The sequence below is a fragment of the Ursus arctos genome, unplaced genomic scaffold, assembly GCF_023065955.2.
Source record: "Ursus arctos isolate Adak ecotype North America unplaced genomic scaffold, UrsArc2.0 scaffold_10, whole genome shotgun sequence".
NCBI classification, from domain to species: Eukaryota; Metazoa; Chordata; class Mammalia; order Carnivora; family Ursidae; genus Ursus; species Ursus arctos.
Genome location: NW_026622764.1, coordinates 62,084,836 through 62,105,737, shown reverse-complemented (window position 1 = coordinate 62,105,737; position 20,902 = coordinate 62,084,836). Strand labels below are relative to the sequence as shown.

Here is a 20,902-nt window from a genome sequence, read left to right as displayed (position 1 = left end):
TGTCTCAGCTGGGACTTGTGAAATCAAGAGGAAGGCTTTCCGTTTTACAAATCACGAGACGCTAGATTCTGCCCCAGTATAATTACCCAAGTCTGCTTCAGAGTCTAGCACTTCTGGTAATTGTTGGGAAACAATGCTATGTGAATATGTTCGCATTTATGCATGGTCAGGGCTTCCTGAGCAAAACATTGTGTGGCTGTTAAAAGATGTCTGAATGGCAAATAAGCCTGGGAAGTTAAATATAGAGACATTCTGAGAGATTTGGAAACGTCTCCCCTGGAGCCATCTGCTTAGATTCTAAGGATAATAAAACTAGGGACCTTTGCCTCCCCTGAGAGAATTCGTTCACTTTAGAAAGTTAAGGTCTTTCTTTTTCTCCAGGAGGAAGATGGGCAGCTGGCATGGCTGAACTATGTAAGCTCTGAGGTTCCCATTTTCCCGGTTCCCCTCCTGTGGTACAAACTCCTGTGTGCAAAGGGTACATCTGGTTCTCATCTGTTGCCCTGTGGGGAACTGGAGGATGAAGAACCAATGCGAAGATCATTATGTAAGTAAATAATTTGTCTGTTCTCTGATCCAGAAACCTCGTCTTCTGTCAGGATTCAATAGAGAGATAAACATTTAGTAATGATCTCTTGATGTCGTTCTTTTAAATTTTGCTTTTTAATTTTTCTCCTGTCCTTCACGTTATACATTTCACTTCGGCTTTTGAATACAGGCATGGTTTAACAGAGCAATTTTTAAAAATTCTTACAAGCTACGGCGTTCTTTGAACTCGAAGAGAAAAATTAATTCTTCAGTTTTACATGTATTTTCCAAACTCTATTATTAGGAATGAAAAACTTAACTTGAATTTAAAATTTCTCTTTGGCTCTGTTTTCTAAAACTTCTTCACAAAATCTATATTCATTATTTAATCTCTGCACGTTCGCCTCCTGCCATTCGTGATGCCGCTTCTCAGGATCCCTTGCCGGTCCCTCTTTCTCACTTGCTCCTTAAAGACTGACTTTGCTTCACAAGCCTCTCCTCTTCTCATTCTGTCTACTCCCCCTGGAAGTTTTCAGCGATCTCAACTGGCAGTTATGTGCTGATGACGCCCAGTCCTCCAACTCCAGCCCAGACGTCTCCCTTTACAGTCATATTTTATATTCTACTGCTTCGTTGACGTGTCCACACAGATATCTCGCAGGCATCTCAAACTCACAGGCCAGCATTGGGACTCATGATCTGTTCCTCCTCAAACTCTCTCTCCGCGTATGTTCTCTGATCTTAGTCAGTGGCAACAAATCACCCAAAGCAGAATTTGAGGTTCTGAGTCTTCACTGATATCCTTGCTGGTTAGAAAAGTTCCTCTGGGCACCTGGGTGGCTCAGTCGGTTAAGCCTCCGCCTCAGGTCATGATCCCAGGGGCCTGGGATGGAGTTCCGCAATGGGCTCCCTGCTCAGCTTCTCCCTCTCTTTCTCTGACAATTAAATAAATAAAACCTTAAAAAAATAAAAGTTCCCCTGTTTCCCACAGAAATTATAATAGCCTCCTAATAGCTCTCCCTGCCCTGGACCTTATTTCTACAATCATCCATTTTCTCCAAAATCATCTTTTAAAAGGGCCAGTCAGACCACCTCAAATCTTGCTTAACGTTCTTCAAGAGCTCTGTGATGTTCTTGAGATGAAATTCCAGTTTTCCAACATGTCACATGAAGCCTCTGGAATGTGGGTCCTGTCTTCTTTTTGCCATTGACCTGCCATTTGTACTCAGTTTGGTACTTAATGCTCTGGCTCAAACCTTTAGTACTGGTCATTCCCCAAATTACTTCACATTCTCACCAGAATTCCTTTCTATGAATATCAGGCCCTTTGTCTAGAATGGATTTAAATTCCAATTATTTTCATTCTTCAGCTGTTAATTGTTCAGTAAATATATGCTGAGTGCTTACTCTGTGTTAGACACATCTTCAGGGCTCACAGTGGTAGGCAAATAAAATACAGTTTATGTCATATGAGCTTATTATAGAGGGAAGAAAACAGACATTAAATAAGAAATGCTCATCTTTCCCTTGACAGGTACTCTTTGACCACAGAGGAGTGGACACTAGGACCCTGTTGACTGGAGCTGGTAGCTTCAGTCATAGAATAATCCTTGAAAGAGAAAGACCAAGTATGTTAATTATACTTGAATTAAAATAATTAATTTTTTTAAAAAGGAAAGAGAAAGATCACGAGCTACTGTATTTATTGAAGTCTTCTTAGGACCATCAATTTTTGTCTTCCTCTTTCTTTCAAGTATTTGTTCTTCAGTAAAATATACCAGAGTACGGTTTTGCTCTAAGCCTTCATTTTTACTCAGATTTTTTTTTTTTAAAGAGGCTCACTTGTTGCAGACCTCTCTAAGAGAATATTCAACCTGGTTAACTGTCAGTTTCCCATGCAGGGAGCGCTGTCTAATGCATTTAGGAAGCGGGCACCTAATAGAGTGTTTTATAGATAATAGGAAGTGAAAAAGCATTCTAGGGCGAAGAATCATAGACATACTCAAAAGCATGGTTGTTGGAAAAGATGAATCATTTGTAGAAATGTGAGTATCTTAACATAGCTGGAATATGGAGAGTTTGGGGCTAGTGATGACTCTGAGTGGAATCGGGCGCCAGGTCAGGAATACCTTAGCAGTAGTGTGAAAGAGGAAGATGAACTGAATCATGGTACCGGCTTATTTATACCTCCATAGTCTCTGATGCAGACTTAGAAAACTCAATCCATCATTAAACATGAGTAAAAAATTAAATTAATACAAAATGAAAATATTTGTCATATGAGAGTAAATAGAAAATGTATATTGGTTTTAATGTTTGACTTATAAGGTGAAAACCTTTCCCCTACTACAAATTGGTTAGCTAATGAAGTAGTGAAAGACAATAAGAAGGCATGGGATTTTCTCCTGTGATAGATAATACTAGCTTAAACAATTAGGATTTATATCTCTATAGAGCTCTATGCCATAAAACTGAAGAATATTTAGAAAACTTTCCCTAATTGGGGGAGTATGTTGCAGTTACAACATTTGTGAAATGGAGACAATATTTACCTCTTGTCTAGCTGATAAGCATAGGAGAATTCAATGAGCTATTTACTCAGAACTATTTGGAAGAATGGTAGTATGAACAATTCCATCATGACTTTTAAAATAAATGTTCTTATCCATAATGATTTTAATTTTTGAAAATATTTATATCACAGAGTGGAACAGGCATAGGAATTTAATCATTACTGCCAAATGACTAGAGATAAATGTAAGAGACAAGTTGTACATATAGAAAAGGACTGGGTAATATTTAGGAGAAAACCAGCCCTAATGAAGATAAAGTAATATTTTATAATTGTGTCTAGGCATCAACAAGCTCTGCATTAACTAATATTTCATACATAGTGAGAAGAGGAAATGGTCAACCAACCTTCCTCAAGGATTAAAAGCAAATGAAAAAAAAAAGCTTACAATCCATGAGCTGTGAAATGTGCATGAATTGAGGTATTTAAGGAACCACCACAAAGCCTTTCATGAAAGGAGGAGAATGGTGAAGTCACATATACTTTTGTACTGTATTTTCCTGCACAATATAATGCTGTTGCATGGAACGTAAAATTAAAAACAACAACTATTTATATTAAGCTCTACTTATGACATTAGGTGTGTTTGTTAACGTAATCCTCACAAATATTCTATAGGATTTGATTATTAGTGTCATTTTGTACATAAGAAGATTGAGGTATAGATTCAGTAACTTGCTCCAAATCACACAGGTAGGAAGTGATGTAAGTGGCACTCAGGTCAAGTACAGACCAGAGCTCAAACCACGGCCTTAGTTAGAAGGACCCTTTGGTATGTTGTTGCTGTTGTTGTTGTTAAAATCACCTCTAGATGAATGAATTACAAAAGGATAAACCAATTAAGCAAATGCGGCCCTTCTGCCAGGCCTATTCTAAACTGTCTCCTCCTGGATAAATCAGTGGACTGACAGGTTTTTTGGTCTGGGTCCATGGCTTGGCCAAAAAGACCTAGGGTTGAAGTTTTGCTCCATTTGTGCACCTTCAGAGTGGAGGCAGAACCTGTACAATCCCACAGAGATCTGAGTTATAACTCCTTGGTAGTCTTGGCTGCCCCACAACAGGCAAACTATTTACCAGGAAGCAGCATCAGGGGATACCATCTACCTCATATTTCATACTTAATAAATCACCTATCTTGTGGCTCTTCCTTCCTAATTTTTGTTTCAAATCCAGCCCTCTATCAGCCTCCCCTATGTTCATTTCTCTACTGCAGGCATTCATTGTCATTTGACTCATTCTCTGCTTAAATCTCATTAATGGCTCTTTTCTACTAATAGAGGAAAACCCACATTCTATAGCAGAATGTGAAAAGTCCTTCCTATCCTCTCCTCACCCTCATTTACTGGACCATTTCCCTTCGATATTGGCCTCCTTTATACACTTGGACTTTTTTGCGCATTGTGTCTTTTCTCTCTGGAATGCTCACGCACATTCATGAACCCAATAGATGCCCACTGGCTCTCTCTTCCAAGACACCTCCAGTAGAGTTTCTTTCCTTCCTTCCTATTACCACAGTCCCTGTTGTAGAGTTTATTGTATGGGAAGGTTTTCACTTATATGCATGTCACTTTCCTCCACCTGACTGTGAACTGCCTAAGACAGGGGATATATCCCAGGCTTCTTCGTATTCTCAGAAAACCGATGAAATCCTGGTTTGTTAGTGTGGTCCCAGAAATTCTCACTGATTCATTCACATAATGGCTGTTTGCCTTATTTATAGCAGAGTCTATTTTTGTACACAAGTATGGCACCTTTTCTGGAAATAATAACTTATAAATTATCTAAAAATTAGCATGAAAAATTAAATGATAAAATAAAAGAAGGTAAGGAAGGTTGAGTCAGCAAGTCAGCCTTAAGACCCCCAAAGTAAGTGTTCTTTTGATTATTATCATCATTCAACAGGTAATAATGTTGAGGCAGACATTAAATAACTTGCCCCAAATCATACAGGTTTCACGTAATAAAAACAAGTTTGAATCCAGAGCTCAAACTTTTTTCAACTAACATAAGGTATAAATGAAGGGGCATAATAAAGACATTTAAAAAGGCAAGTCCAATGGGCTCATAGTATATGAAGAAGGGGGAGGACATAGTAGCAAAAATGAAGAAAAATTAATAATGCATGCCTATTCTATAACAGGCATTTTAATTATATCAGCTCATTTACTGCTCATACCAACAGCACAAGGTAGAAATTATTAGTCTCCTTATTTTATAGAAGAGGCACAGAGAGGCAGAGAAACAGGTCAAGTTCACATAACTAGTAAGTGCTGGAGGAAAAACGCGAGCCCAGAAAACACTACCCATTAAACTCCTCCCCTGAAACTCCAGTTTAGTCACACCAACTGATCATTCAGAAAGAACATTCCACACTTAACATTTACAGTCATAGCTGAAATCCTATGACCACAGTGCGTAAACAAACTGTATTTCTTGAGATTCCATGTTGTTTACATCATTGTCATCTGAGGTAATTTCTGTGCACTTTCCATCCCCTCTTTACCCCTTTACCCCCTCTTCATCACATGGGGTGGGTGAGTTGAATTTTAAGCATAATTTTTTCCTTGGTGTAGTATAAGGGGCAATGTTTACATTTTCACATTAAAACTGATGGCGCACATGACGAATTTACAACTTTTTAAGAAAATTCAAATGCCGTATCTAAAACTGAGACCAAAAAATCCACAAGTATTCATTAATGTATGTGATTGTTCCCACTACATGCCAGAGTTCTTATATATTAAAATGTATATGTACTATGTGTAAACACCATATAAATGTAATATATAAAAATATTCTGTATCTTAGTATAAACATTGCATATAAAAATACATGAGAGAAGTTCTTTTTGGACCAGTCTGTACTTCTCTTAGCTGTTGAACAGAATTGTACAGTCCAGTATCATTCGATGTGTCTTCCTTACATCAGCTACACCAGTATCCCCTGATGGATTTACTACAAATGCAAATTTAGGATCCTCCCTGGTACTCCTAATTTAGAATTTCTGCGGATGGAGAAAAGGAATCTGTGTTTTAGCAAGCTTTCCAGGTGATTCTTTTGCACCTGAAAGTTTGAGAACTGCTATAGTCCCATAACACCAGAATTTTATATTGGTATATATTTGTTATATATATTTGTATGGGACCACAAAAATGCAGATATATTACTTTTTCACTGACAGATGGCCAAAACAACTTTATAGATATACTTAAGGATTACAAAGAAAATAGGAATTGGACAGATACGCACTTAACAACAGACTGCCCACCTCCTACACAGATGCATAACCTCTTTGGTTAAGACAGTTTCTTCTGCCCTGTTAAGGTCGTCAAGGACATTAACCTCAATGCAGGTAGGAAAAGTTACCAAATTATCATTCTATTCTTAAAATATAGCTTGCTTTCCATGAAACTGGTAGGCAATAATCTTTTCTAATGTTTTGGTGAGTGCTGGCAACACTTTAACAAATTCTAGAAAATATGGCCTTTCCGACTTTGGGCGTTTTTGACCCAGACAGAGCTGAACACGGCACTAAGAAACTCAGGCTGCTATTTGAAGAACTAGATGAAATGAACATGAGTTCACCTACATGTTAGCATTTTCTAGATCAGATCACTAAATTGCATGAATCATTCTTATAAAGCCCAGTTAGACACTCTTTATTTTTTACTAATACACCAATCATTTTGACAGAATTTTTTTTTTAAAGGAGAGAAAAGGAAAGAAGGAAAAAGAAAGGCAGGAAAGAGATAATACTTTGGTTTGAAAAATAGCCCCCAAAGTACAAAATAATCCCGATTATCATTGCAGAACAAAAATGTTTTACATAAATTCTGTGGTTTGGAAAAGACTGATATTGTCCAAAATCTGGGGGAGTGATGGGTGTATGAGATTTCAGGCACTGTCATGTTGAATGGGATTAGAGAAAGAAATTATATTCTGCTCTAATTGTAGCAAACTATATTAGTTTGAGCTGAAATAATTTCAGTGCTTTGAAAGAGTAATATTTTGATCTGTCTAGGTAATGTTATCGGTTAGTTATACCTGATAAAAATAGATTTTGGGTGCCAAAATTTATAATAATCTTTTATTATGTTATGTTAGTCACCATACAGTACATCCTTAGTTTCTGATGTAGTGTTCCATGATTCATTGTTTGCGTATAACACCCAGTGCCAAAATTTAAGCAGTGTTTAAGGTACAATTTCATTAGAAATGAAAAGGATTAGAAGTGAGAGCAGCTACTGTGAGTAATTTCGAGGCATCATTCAATTTAGATGCAACAAAATTGGGTGACAACTTCAAATTGTGAAATTTGTTTTATGACTATAAATTGGGTATTATCTATGTATTTTATACCCATCTATCAATAAAGTCATGAAGAGGTGACTATCACATGTACATAATGCTCTAGGTAACATTATTAGTAAAATTAATAGCAATCAAAAGTGTATCAACATTTATCAGAACTTATGCTTTACCAACAATATAAGCAATAGTTACCTTTACAAATGCAACAATTTTCAAAGAGATTGTTGCCAAATACAGGGAATTCATCACAAAATCCATTAGATTCCACCAATCATGGATGTAATCTTGAAGTCCACCATCCCACATTTGTTTAATTTCTCCCCATATAAAACCTGCAATTACAGAAAGATTCATCGTAAGTGTGATTTTCAATCAAATTACTAAAAACAGAGATATGCAACTTAAAAATTATAGAATCTCGGAGCTGCAAGAGACTATATTGTTTCACTACATGAAACATCTATTTCTAAAAACAGTAATATTCAGTCTCAGCCAGACTTTAAAACTTACAGGACACTGAGCTAATTGTAGAGAATGCTCTTAGGGCAGTTTCCCTTTCTTTTATTCATTTGATACATTCATAAGAAGGTGCAATTTTTTTGAATCAACTGTAATTTCTCTGTAACTATTTATTTTTCTCATGGAAAATATGGTAACACTTACTTATAAACAAATACTCCAGGGTTGAGATGACTCAAAGATTCATGAAAAAACAGTGTGTCTGGTGAACATAACTATATAATTCCATCAAGCAGGATACATTGTTTTGCTTTGTAAGCAATTAGCAACTTCAGGGATCTGATTTCAGTTCTGGGCACAAAACGGTTATAGCATGCATGATGTTTCATACGAAGACCTTATATCTAGCAACAGCTTTGAAACTACATCCAGAGAAAATAAATATCCCTTTCCTTTATAATGGTCATATTTTTAATAGGAAATGTTTTAATTTTCAAATTCTAGGAAGTTCTTATAAAGTATCACTATGTATCATTCTATTTCCATAATCTTATTAAAATTTATAAATCTAATTTTTGGGCCCAATGATGAAACAGAGAGATGTCAAAGGGTGTAGAATCAGGAAATATTAAAAGGATAAATATGATTTCATAACTATGTTAATATAAGCAAATAAGACGACTCTATTAAGATAATAATAGTCTGGAATATCGAATGTGTAGCACAGTGTTTCACATCTGTCTTGCTTTAGTGCAAGAAAAAATCAGATTAACTACAAAATCATAACTTCTCATGAACCTGTCAAAGAGATGGGAAAGCAAAGAGCCTATACTTTTAAGGAAAGCAGGATCCTCCAAAGAGAGCCTCAGGCTGAACATAGCTCACGCGTGGCAGAGTGCAGGCGTTAAGAGACAAACGCATCATATAAGAGAGTATGAAGATTCCAGAAAAACTATTAAACAAATTTCTTTTTTTTTTTTAAAGATTTTATTTATTTATTCGACAGCGATAGAGACAGCCAGCGAGAGAGGGAACACAAGCAGGGGGAGTGGGAGAGGAAGAAGCAGGCTCATAGTGAAGGAGCCTGATGTGGGGCTTGATCCCAGAACTCCAGGATCACGCCCTGAGCCGAAGGCAGACGCTTAACCGCTGTGCCACCCAGGCGCCCCTATTAAACAAATTTCTAAAGGCTGAGTCTGAACTAGCACAAGAAGATAGAAGCCCTGGGACACAGACCCGAGGGGAGTTTCCAGCTCCTTGCATGCTCTTTTGCATGGAGTACTCCTCTTCCTTAAGGAGCACAACACATGAGCCCTATGGGAAAAGCAGGAAACAGTCCTGGGCCAAGGGTTTACACCAGTATCATCTGAAGTTTCCTGCCACGAGGGGAAGGTCAGGAAATTCTGCACATGACCTGCCAAGTGTCACTGCCGTAAGTAGTAAGGTATGGAGCCCTGAGAACCTCCATCCCTAATGCCCAGGTATCGTCCTACCAAAGTCTGACCCTAGACCAGGACAACAAAGGATCTGCCTGTTTCACATCACCAGGTAGCAATCAGAAGCTGACCGCCCCTGGAGGAGTGGCAAGAGCATGGAGAGAGAACCCCTCTGAGGCACAGGTGCACAGAGGAGGCCAAAAGATGTGGGTGGAGCAGGAATTCTGAGAATAACACTCTTGCCTACTTGTCTCAGTCAGTCGAGGCCACTCTAGCAAAGTATCACAGAGTGGGTGTCTTAGGACTACAGAACTTGATTTCTCATAGTTCCGAAGGCTGCAAGTTTGTGATCACAGTATCAGCACGGTCAAGCTCTGGTGAGACCCCTTTTCCATGTTGTAGATACTGACTTCTTTTTCTATCCTCACATGGCAGAAAGAGAGCAACTAGCTCTCTGGCCTCTTTGTATAAGGGCATTGACCTCATTCATGAGGGCTTTGCCCTCATGACCTAAATTGCCTCCCAAAGGCCCCACCTCCAAATGCCATCACATTGGGGTTAAGGTTTCAATATATGAATTCGGAGGGGGCACAGGCATGCAGTCCATACATCACCCGAAGCAGAGTATACGGTGCTGTGAAACTGATTGTAGCAATGAAACTCAAATCGGGCTCAGCTCCTGACTATATTGCCCCAAATTCCTGCATGATGTTCTCGTGGAAGAAAATGGCACGTCCATTTTCAGGCATCAGTGCTATGTACTTCTGTCTGGCCTTCTGCACAGGCAGAATAAATACTGTCTCCAAATACACACCTGGATACTTTAGATTCAAAATGTTTTTAAAAGATAAAGAGAAAATATTGAAGGCATCAGGGGTGGGGGTGGGGTGAAAATAAAAGACATTGCATTCAAAGGAAGAAATCGAAGACTGACATCAAACTTGTTGTCTGAAACCACGTAACACGGGTGACATTATTACAGTGCCGAAAGAAAAAAAAAATAAAAGTTTACCCAGAACTCTATCCACAGCACAAATAGCCCTAATAAATGAGGGTGATTGAAAGACATTTTCTCAAACACTCGATTTGTTGCCGTGAGAACTATGCTGCAAGAATTGAAGATTCTTTTCATCAAGAGATGAAAACCTATGTCCAGGGATGGTTAAAAAGAAAATAGATGTAGGGGCGCCTGGGTAGCGCAGTCGTTAAGTGTCTGCCTTCGGCTCAGGGCGTGATCCCGGTGTTCCGGGATCGAGTCCCACATCGGGCTCCTCCCCTGCTTCTTCCTCTCCCACTCCCCCTGCTTGTGTTCCCTCTCTCACTGGCTGTCTCTCTCTCTGTCACATAAATAAATAAAATCTAGAAAAAAAAAGAAAATAGATGTAAAAGATATTTTTTCTTTTTGAATCGCTCTAACAGGTAACTGACTGCCTAAGGCAAAAACAGTAGCAGAGTATTGTGGTTGATGACATATATAACATGGAAAAGTGAAATGACAACATTAGCACAGACGCTGATAAAGAGGAACTAGGAACATAATATCATAAAGTTCTTACGCTACATGTAAAAATAAATATTGTTTGAAGTTAGACTGTGACAAATTAAAATTTTATATTGTAAACCCTAGGGCATTCTCTTAAAATATTTTTAAATGTAGGGGTGCCTGGGTGGCCCACTCGATTGAACATCTGACTCTTGATCTCAGCTCAGGTCTTGGTGTCAGGATTATGAGTTCAAGCCCCGCTTTGGGCTCCATGCTAGATGGAGAGCCTACTTAAAATACACACACACACACACACACGTATACATGTATACACACACACACACACATGTATACACACATATACATGTATACACACACATATACATGTATATACACACACATATACATGTATACACACATATACATGTATACACACACATATACATGTATATACACACATATACATGTATATACACACACACACATACACACACATATGGATATATACATATTTAAATATATAAAGAGCCAGAAATATAAGTAAACATGAAATTATGAGCAATACTCAATGTGATAACAGGCAGAAAAAAGGGGCAAGTGCAACAAAGAACAGACAGAGCCAATAGGAAAAACAATAGTAATGGGGTAGATTTCAAATCCACCAGTATTAATAATTACATCGAATGAAATGTATGCTCTTGAAAAAATGTATGGTCTAAACACACCAATTCAAAAACAGAGATAGTCGTATATAAAAATGCAAAACAAAACTATATTACAATTCATCGACAGGTTAAAAATAAAGGAATAATAAAGACACTGTGAACACTAATCAAAAGAAAGCTAAAAAAAAGGAAGTTAGATTGGCTATATTAATATAACTAGATATATTTCAAAAGAAAGAGTGTTACCAGGTAGGTAGAAGGATATGACTTAACATAAGGATGAAAAGGCCAATATAAGAATGCAGCCAACAACATAACCGTATAATGCAAGATGCCATGATTAAAATTGAAACAACAAAGAGAGAAAGGTGCAGATATAGTTAGATGGAGACCTTAGTATTCCTCTCTGTGGAACCCATAGGCAGAAGTGCGGTAGGAATACAGAAATCCTGAAACACATCATCAACGACCTGGCAATGGCAGAACACAACTTTTTTTCAAGTGCTTGCATGTGTAGTATTCACCAAGACAGACAGTATCATGGGCTATAAAACGAACCTTAACATATTTATACAAGTGGAAATCATACAAAATGTGTTCTATGACAACATAATAAACAACAAATCAATAATGAACTGTATTTGGAAAATCCCCAAATATTTTGTAATTAAACAACATACTTCTAATAACACTTGGTCAAAGAGGAATTTGCACAATAATTAGAAAATATTTTGAAAGGACTGAAAATGAAATAAACCCCCCAAAAATCTCTGATGCAGCTAACATAGTGCTTAGAGTGAAATCTATAGGTTTAAAGACTTTATTAGAAAAGAAGAAAAGTTTCAGTGATCTCAGCTTCAACTATGACACTATGAAAAGAAAAGCAAACATGTTAAGCCCAAAACAAGCAGAAGAAAGTAAAAGAGATAAAACCAGAAGGCAATAAATTTTAAAACATAAGCCTTGAAAAAAATTCAGGAAAACAGAATCTAGTTCTCTGAAATGATCGGTACAACTGATAAAACTCTAGCCAGCACGGTCAAGAAAAAAAGAGAGAAGAAATACATGATCAATCAGAAGTGGAAGGAGGGGCATCAATACAGATCTTAATGACATTATAAAGACAACACGTGAATAAAATGAACAACTTGATACCCACAAATTTCACAGTTTAAATGAATTGAACATTTTCCCTGAAAGACACTAACTTCTAATCTCACTCAAGAGTACACGGTAACCTGAATTGTCCTATATTTAAAGTATTGTGAATTCATAGTTAAAAACCTTCCACCAAAGAAAACTTCAGGTCCAGTCGCCTCATGGTGAATTCTGCCAAACATTTAAGGAAGACATAATGCCAGTGCTAAAAACACAAGCAACAAACAGCTTAGAAAATGCAAGGGGAAGAAACATCCAAGAGGCAAGCAAATGTTATTCTGATAAAAAGTCTGACAAAATAATACAATCAAAGAAAACTACACACTAATAACTTTTATGAATATGCACCAAAATCCTCAATAAATATAGTAAAATAAATAGAGCAGTATATAAAGTTGCATAACTGTTTTTCCCAGGAATGCTAGACTGTTTCAACATTTAAGAACCAATCAATGTGATTTATGCCATCCACAGTCTATTGGGGAAAAGAGATCTCAATAGATGCAGTAAATGCATTTGACAAAATTCAACATCCATTCATAATAAAAACTTTGGGCAAAGTATGAATAGAAGGGTGATTTCTTGATTTGATAAAGGACATCTATAAAAATAGACAATTATCATGCTTATTTTGCAGAAGGCCAGAGAATAAATAAGTTAGGCTTTGCAGTAAATGAATGGGTGTGGCTGTGTTACAATAAAACTATTTATAAAAGCTGTCAGGTGGTGCCTGGATGGCGCAGTCGGTTGGTTAGGCATCCGACTCTTGATTTTGGTTCAGGTCATGATCTCAGTCAGGGTCCTGGGATCCAGGGCATGGGGCTCAGGCTCAGCCTGCGGAGGAGTCTGCTTGGGATTTCTCTCCCTCTGCCCCCCTCCTTGCTTGCATGAGCTCACTCTCTTTCAAATAAACATAAATTAAAAAAAAAAAATAACAGTCAAAGGGTCATATTTTCCTGCTGGGCCATAGTTTGCAGCCCTTGTCTAGTATCTTGATTGTGATGGTAGTATGTGCTTGTGTGTGTTTGTCAATGTTTTATAACTCTGTGCCCTGAAAAAAAAAAAAGAAAGTAATGCTACAACTTGAAGGCAGCAAAAATGATGAGAGATTGATGTTGACAGGAAATAGGGATAGATTAAAAATAAAGAAATGTATAAATATATATCGTAAATATAATAAAATTTCAATTGTGATATATTGCTGACAAGGATGTTTGAAAATTGTCATAAAACTTCGGAAGAAATAAAAGTGAATTAGACTTAATAGTCTATCATCATTTAGTGAAAACTAGAAATGGTTATTTATTTTCATTCTTAAAGTTTTTTTTTTAAATTTTAAGTTAGATTTAAATTAATAACCTAGGTAAGGACTGACATCAGTTGAACTGATTTTAGTGTGCATTTTTTAACAGTTTTTATGTAAGTTCCAGCTAGTTAACATACTGTAATATTAGTTTCAGGTATACAATATAGTGATTCAACACTTCCATGCATCACCCAGTGCTCATCACGACAAGTGCCCTCCTTAATCTCCATCACCCGTTTCACCCATCCCCCCACCCACCTCCTCTCTGGTAGCCATGTTTGTTCTCTATGGTTAAGAGACTGTTCTAGCTTCAGACTCTTAACTATAATGTGAATTTTAAAGTCGGCTGTAGACCATTGCTTTGTTCTGAATGTGGTGTTTATCTCCTGGCTTCCACTTTGAGGTTTCTTTCAGAACGAAGTCTCTCTTGAGAGCTCAGATAAGATAGGGGCATAACTGGGGAGGTGAGGATCACTGCCTCCATATTGAAGAAAGAATGTAACAGACCTGAGTAGGATATGATCCTTGCTCTGTCTGATTCTAGAGCTTGTGGGAAACTTACAATTTATATTATCCAATGAGGAAAAGCGTTAGGTATGCTGGAACCCCCCTCCTCCCCTCATGTGTGGTGCTTTTTCCCAATGAGCCTGGGGACACTCTCAGAAGCCTGCACATAACCACAATCCACATAAGAAGACTAAGGCCAAAAGAGGCAGCGTAACCAGAGCTCCACCACCAGTTAAGAAAGAAAGCCGATCTCAAGCTCCTTACCCAGTGCTCTTAAACAATGTTTTCTTATTTCTGAGATGTCACAATGTGGCTCGTTTGTTTTGTTTTGTTTGAAACTTCGCCAATTCCCGGAGATGAGTAGCTGTGTGCACTGCAATCATTAACTGAACAAATGCATTTCAAGTGGATTTGCACCAGAGATAAGGATTTGACTCTATCAGGTGAGTGAGGTGCTAGGCTTAGCTCAACTGGTAATCAGCTTTGTAACCTTAGACAATAGTGTCCTAGTGTTCATTACCTCATTTCAAAGGAAGACAGGTTTGGCTTATACACAGGATTCTATATATAGAATCAACAATCATGCAAATCATACCAGCTACCCCAACGGAATGAATAGCCAGGCATTACTTCTTCCTGTTTGGATTATCAAATTTTACTAAAATCAGTCATCACAATAGCTTCCATGAAGTATTAGAAACTGTTTAGTACCAGAGGACACAGACTTCCTTTGGTCTGCCCCCAAAAGCACAAATTGGAACTTTAATATGAAAATTACAGAGAGAAACCTCCTTGCCCAATGTGAGGGAGAATTCTCTGGCAATCAGCTATTCCAAAACTGGAATGGATCACCCTGTGGGGTCAAGATTCCAATGCACAGCCTGGAATGTTTTCCATCACTCAGACTCCAGAGAAATTCTAGAAGTAGGTGCAAACCTGTTCCATCTGATCTCTAAAGGGCATTCTAATTCTATGAATTCGTTATTCTGTTGTTTTCAAATCTGTGTGTATTATAAAATGAAATGTATTTTAAATACCTGCTAACTAGCCAGTGTTTATATCTTATTTCCCTTTATTGATAAATTGTTAGCTCTCTCCTCGCTTCTCCCAAGCTGGAAAGCCAAATGTAATTATTAACAGTCACCAAAATGGGTAACTTCAAATATTTTATGGATAATCATATAAGGGAATAAAGAAACTATGAGAAAACAGTTATAAATAACTAGTTAGGAGCTCAGTACAAAGACATTTTAACCTGGAGTTTTTTAATATCTGAGCAGACTCTGTTGCTATTAGATGGGTTCAAGAAAATGGCACTTTCATTGGAAGCTTGGGCTAGATGACCTCTAAGGTTTTCTAAGAAGGGAAACAGTAAACACAATTCAGAGATATTACAGTTCCTTTGGCGTTCAAAGAGTAGACATTAAATCTGACGTTCTGGATCACACAAAACAATTCTTTCACTTCTGACCTTCGTAAGTCACAGACAGAGAGAGAGACAGCCAGCAAGAGAGGGAACACAAGCAGGGGGAGTGGGAGAGGAAGAAGCAGGCTCCCAGTGGAGGAGCCGATGTGGGGCTCGATCCCAGAACCCTGGGATCACACCCTGAGCCAAAGGCAGATGTTCAACGACTGAGCCACCCAAGCGCCCCATGCACCATCATTTTTTAACCTGAGCTGTAAACAGGACCGTCAGTCAGTGCTGGTTGGCTATTGGGGTTTGGGATCTTGTGTTTTTAGAGCACCAGAATGGACTAGCGCTTCATAGAGCTCTAGTCACCACATACGGGTTTGAGAACTATTGATTTCTATTTCTTATGAGCACGTTAGTGAAATACCAAGTTTCCTCTGCTCTGGCGACATTCACTGAAATTTTTGAAGAAACCAGCCTTTAGAAAAGCTAGAGGGTGCTATTAACTGGCTGAAATATGCATCCAGATCAACCGTTTGTGGTAACTAGTCTGAAGAGAACAAAGCTTCAGGGAGCTTCTGTCACAAAATGTTTGTCCTGTTCCCACAATGGGAACATTTCAAAATTGCTTTCTGCTGTTTATAAACAGATGACATGATTTCTCAGAGTCACGGTGGAGGTCTAACTACCAGCCTGGATGTCAAGACTGTGGGGACCAGCAAAGGAAAGATCACAGTGCAAATGAGTCAGAGAACTTCCTTTGAAAGATATTTGTGGATGCCTGGAAGTTTTTAGTATTTTTTTCCCTACCTTTCCCGTAACAGTTTTCGTCAGGGCTATTTGAGTGTCCGATTATGTCGTATCATGTGAAGCTGGCTGTGAAGATAAGATGAGGTAGGCAGACCTCAGCCACCACATTTAACAGCCCCCATTTCAGGTGAGAAGTGTGTGAACAGCCCTCTTGTCTTGTTCTTTCTTGCTGTCGGTATTTACACAAAGGATAAATAACCCCAAACAAAAAGCGAGTCCCCTTTTCACCTCGGGCAACCTCCAAGGGCTTGTTATGGCAGCCCAAGAGCCAGTCAAGGGGTCTGACCTCGGAAATCTCTTAATAGAACACTGAGTTCTATGCTATGGCACTAAATCAATGTAGATAAAAAGAAAAAAAAGAATTCCTCCCTGCTAGAGGTGCCCCACCCCCACCAAATCAGGGAACAATAAAGTGGTTTCTAGTGAAAATTTTGCTTTTGCTTAGAAGAATCTAGATGTAGTTATTTTACTCAGTAGAGACTCAAATTCTGCTAGACCCCAAAAAGGTGCCGAGTTAAGGGGAGCTTCTGTCCTGTTTCAGTGTTATACTTAAACCCCAAACAGGGATAAAGATGAGCCCCCACTATCTAATCTGAAGAGAGCTTATAGAAAATCGTAGCCACACCCTTCCCTGTAGAGCTTATAAAGAGGCAGTAGGACCACATCTGTTAACTAACCACCTGGTGCTTCAACCCCAAGGTCCATCTTGAAAGAACACTTGGAATAAGTGGCAAGAGAGCCATGAAGTCAGGGCCATCCAGTTTTTGCACTAATCACGAATACCAGACCGAGAGACGAAGGTGACAGCTCACCAGCACTACCCCCTCCCTAAATCAAGAGAGGAAGACTCTGGGAAAAATCCCTCATAAATTTTGGGGATTTCTATAAGGAAAAATCGGCATCTCAATCCCTGCTGGAGTTTCTGCTCAGGCAATTGGCCTGCTCGTCTCTCCCTGGGTCTAGCTCGTCAGGGACAATAGACAAACAGTGTGTTTTGGCAGTAGGGTAGCTGACAGCAGCCTAACCCCCTGCCATGAGATGTGGCAAGGTTTTGTGATGCCCTGTGGAGTGAGTGCTTATCACAGGAAGAAGCTGACCTTTCACAACTGTGCTCTCCTGTCCTTGCCAGCGTCACAGGACCCCAAAAGGAGGCAACTACTGGCTACAAGAGTTGAGGGATGGAAGATGTCAGGCAGAGAACTATGCAGTGTGCATCCAGAGAACTACGCAGTGTGGAGGGCCTTCTAAAGAACACTCATGCAGCCATCCAGAGAGTCATGAGTCACGGCCTGTCACACTGGCTACACTGTATTAGTCAGAAAGGCACACAACCAACAGGGAAGAGCTGTGACCGGGGTTCCAGTGAAGTCATGAAGACTTGCAACTTTTCTTGTCACCACTCTTCCCTGCAGCCACCAAGAAGGGGAACAGCCACCCTTGGGCTGTTTGTGTCCTTCTTTCCATTTCACTGTTGGGGTTTAAGGATGAGCAAACGATGGACAATTCCAGGTCCCCTGAGCCATGGGCCAGGCCTTTGCCAGGAAGAGGAAAGTTTTAAGTGGATGATAAGACTCAAGTTTTAAACTGAACTGGGACTACTTTTTAATAACTCAAAGTTTCAGGAACTTGATATCCACTAGACATATCATCAATGTACAGGAAAAGGAAATTTGGTGTAGGGCGCTTGGAGAGAGTGATCAGAAGTAAAACCATTTCGTGTTTAGATTTTAATGAGTTGAGCCTCCTTAATAAAGCTTTTACATGAATACATTTTGCTTCCAGAATTGTTTCTCAATATTTAATGTTTAAAGGCCTCTGAAATATCTGAACTAATCAACCAAGGGGAGAATTCAAAATCTAAATTTTTTGTAGAAATTCACAGTGATTATGATTTTAGTCAGCTGACCACACTTCAAGAAACACTGACTTAAAGGGACAATGAGACGTGTAAAAGAATGAAACTGGATAACTTTCCTACCCCATACACAAAAATAAACAGTATGGATTAAGGACTTATATGTGAGACCTAAACCGTAAAAATCCTAGAAGAGAGCATAGGCATTAATTTCTCTGACATCAAACATAACATCTTTCTAGATATGTCTCCTGAGGCAAAGGAAACAAAAGCAAAAATAAACTATTGGAACTGCATCAAAATAAAAAGCTTCTGCCCAGCAGAGGAAACAATCAACAAAACTAAAGACAACCTGTTGAATGGAAGAAGATATTTGCAAGTGAGATATTTGATAAAGGGATAGTATCCAAAATATATAAAGAACTTATACAGCTCAACACCCAAAAAACAAATAATCCAGTTAAAATTTTTGGGCAGGAGACATGAACAGTCATTTCTCTGAAGAAGACATCCAGATGGCCAACAGACACACGAAAAGATGCTTAACATCACTCCTCACCAGGGAAATGCAGGTCAAAAGCACAATGAGATATCACCTCACACCTGTCAGAATGGCTAAAATCAAAAACAGAAGAAATAACAGGTGTTGGCAAAAATGTAGAGAAAAAGGAAACTTTGTGCACTGTTGGTGGGAATGCAAACTGGTGCAGCCACTGTGGAAAACAGTGTGGAGATTCCTCAAAAAATTAAATATAGGATTACCATATGATCCAGTAATTCCACTACTGGATATTTTCCCATAGAGTATGAAAACACTAATTCGAAAGGCTACATGTACCCCTATGTTTATGGCAGCACTATTTGCAGTAGCCATATTATGGAAACAGCCCAAGCATCCATGGATCGATGAATGGATAAAGAAGATGTGCTGTGTGTGTGCATGTGCACGTGTGTGCATATGATGGAATATTACTCAGCCATCAAAAATGAAATCTTGCCTTTTGTAACAACATGGATGGATCTAGAGAGGATAATGCTAAGCAAAAAAGTTACTCAGAAAAAGACAAATACCTTATGATTTTACTCATATGTGGAAATTAAGAAACAAAACAAATGAGCAAAGAAGTCTTCAATTCTTGGGCTGTTTTTGCCTCCTCAAATCTGACTCCTCAAATTGCGGGGGCAGTATTTATGGAGGAAAAAGTTTCTAGCTCTGGAATTACACAACTGAAGTATGAATCAAGTGTCTAGCATTCGTTAGCTCCTGATCCTGGGCAAGTGATTTAACTTCTCTAAGCCTATTTCCTCTCTATGAAATGAGATATAAACAACATTTATTATGATTCAGTGAAGTGGAGTTACTATGAAGTTCAGCTGAAGAAACACATTCAGTTCCTTATCTTTTGCCCCCTTCCCTTGACCCATCTGAATCATGTTGCCAAATATTCTCTCAAAGCGTGCTGATTTCACTTTTGGGGTAGCAGATATGTATTGTATCGTCATGACCTAAAATACTTAATCTTCTCTCTGATAAAGGAGTCATTTGGTCAGAAATAGTATGTGCCCAACAATTTAAATCTACATAAATATTTCATCCTTTGAAATTTTACTGCATTAGTCTTGATAAATCTTGATAAGTCTTAGTAGAGGTGACCTTAAAGTTTTTCCCCCACAGATAAAAAGGAAAATGATGATTATATGTTATACTACAACAATTGTCTGGTTTTCTTGAAAATTAAAATGCCTCTTTAAATTAGTAGGTGGATGTTCTGGGGCTGTATTGGGATGTCTCTGTGTGTCTGCAGCCATTTTGCTGAGGTGGTAGAGTACCTTGCCAAGGGAGAGGCGGGGAGAACCTATAGACTTGTTTCTTATAATTCCAAGAATACCTCTGGGGGGCTGTCTGAGCAGATGGGTAATTCGGGGGGGAGGCTGAGAGTATGAGTACCTGAAACCAATGCCTATTAGTCAAAGGATGTACAAATGGTCACAAAAAGGAAAGAATATACATATATAGAATTGCTTGTCTCTACGAGTCTTTATCTAGGGGAGAATGTGATCACAAGTTTTCTTTTTCCATTTGCAATTTGGCAGGCCTTATTGAAATGTTCAGATTTGTTAATATCAACCCTTTAAAAGATAAAAATATCAAATAAATCATGGAAATGAGTGGCCAATTTTGTTAGAGAAAAATTGTCAAATAAGTACGTGTTATGGGCAAGATGTATAATCCGGATATTATGAGCAATTCTTAGTTTATGCCTAGGAATTCACTAGAAGCTATTTTTAACAGAGCTCAGATTTCTTCCTATGATACATCTTTTCCTCAGTTCACCCTTCTTATCATGCTCAGCATGCATAGATTTATATACTACATAATTATGGCATATTCTTAGGCACA

General features: G+C 38.4%; 1 protein-coding gene across 1 annotated transcript in view; it reads right to left on the bottom strand.

Moving 5' to 3' along the window:
* TRPC4 (transient receptor potential cation channel subfamily C member 4) overlaps positions 1-20,902 on the bottom strand; it is a 142,227-nt gene that overhangs the window by 28,253 nt on the left and 93,072 nt on the right. Inside the window, exon 4 of the mRNA XM_026493170.4 lies at positions 7,604-7,743. Coding sequence (XP_026348955.1) covers positions 7,604-7,743 — 140 coding nt within the window. The remainder of the gene's footprint in view (positions 1-7,603; positions 7,744-20,902) is intronic.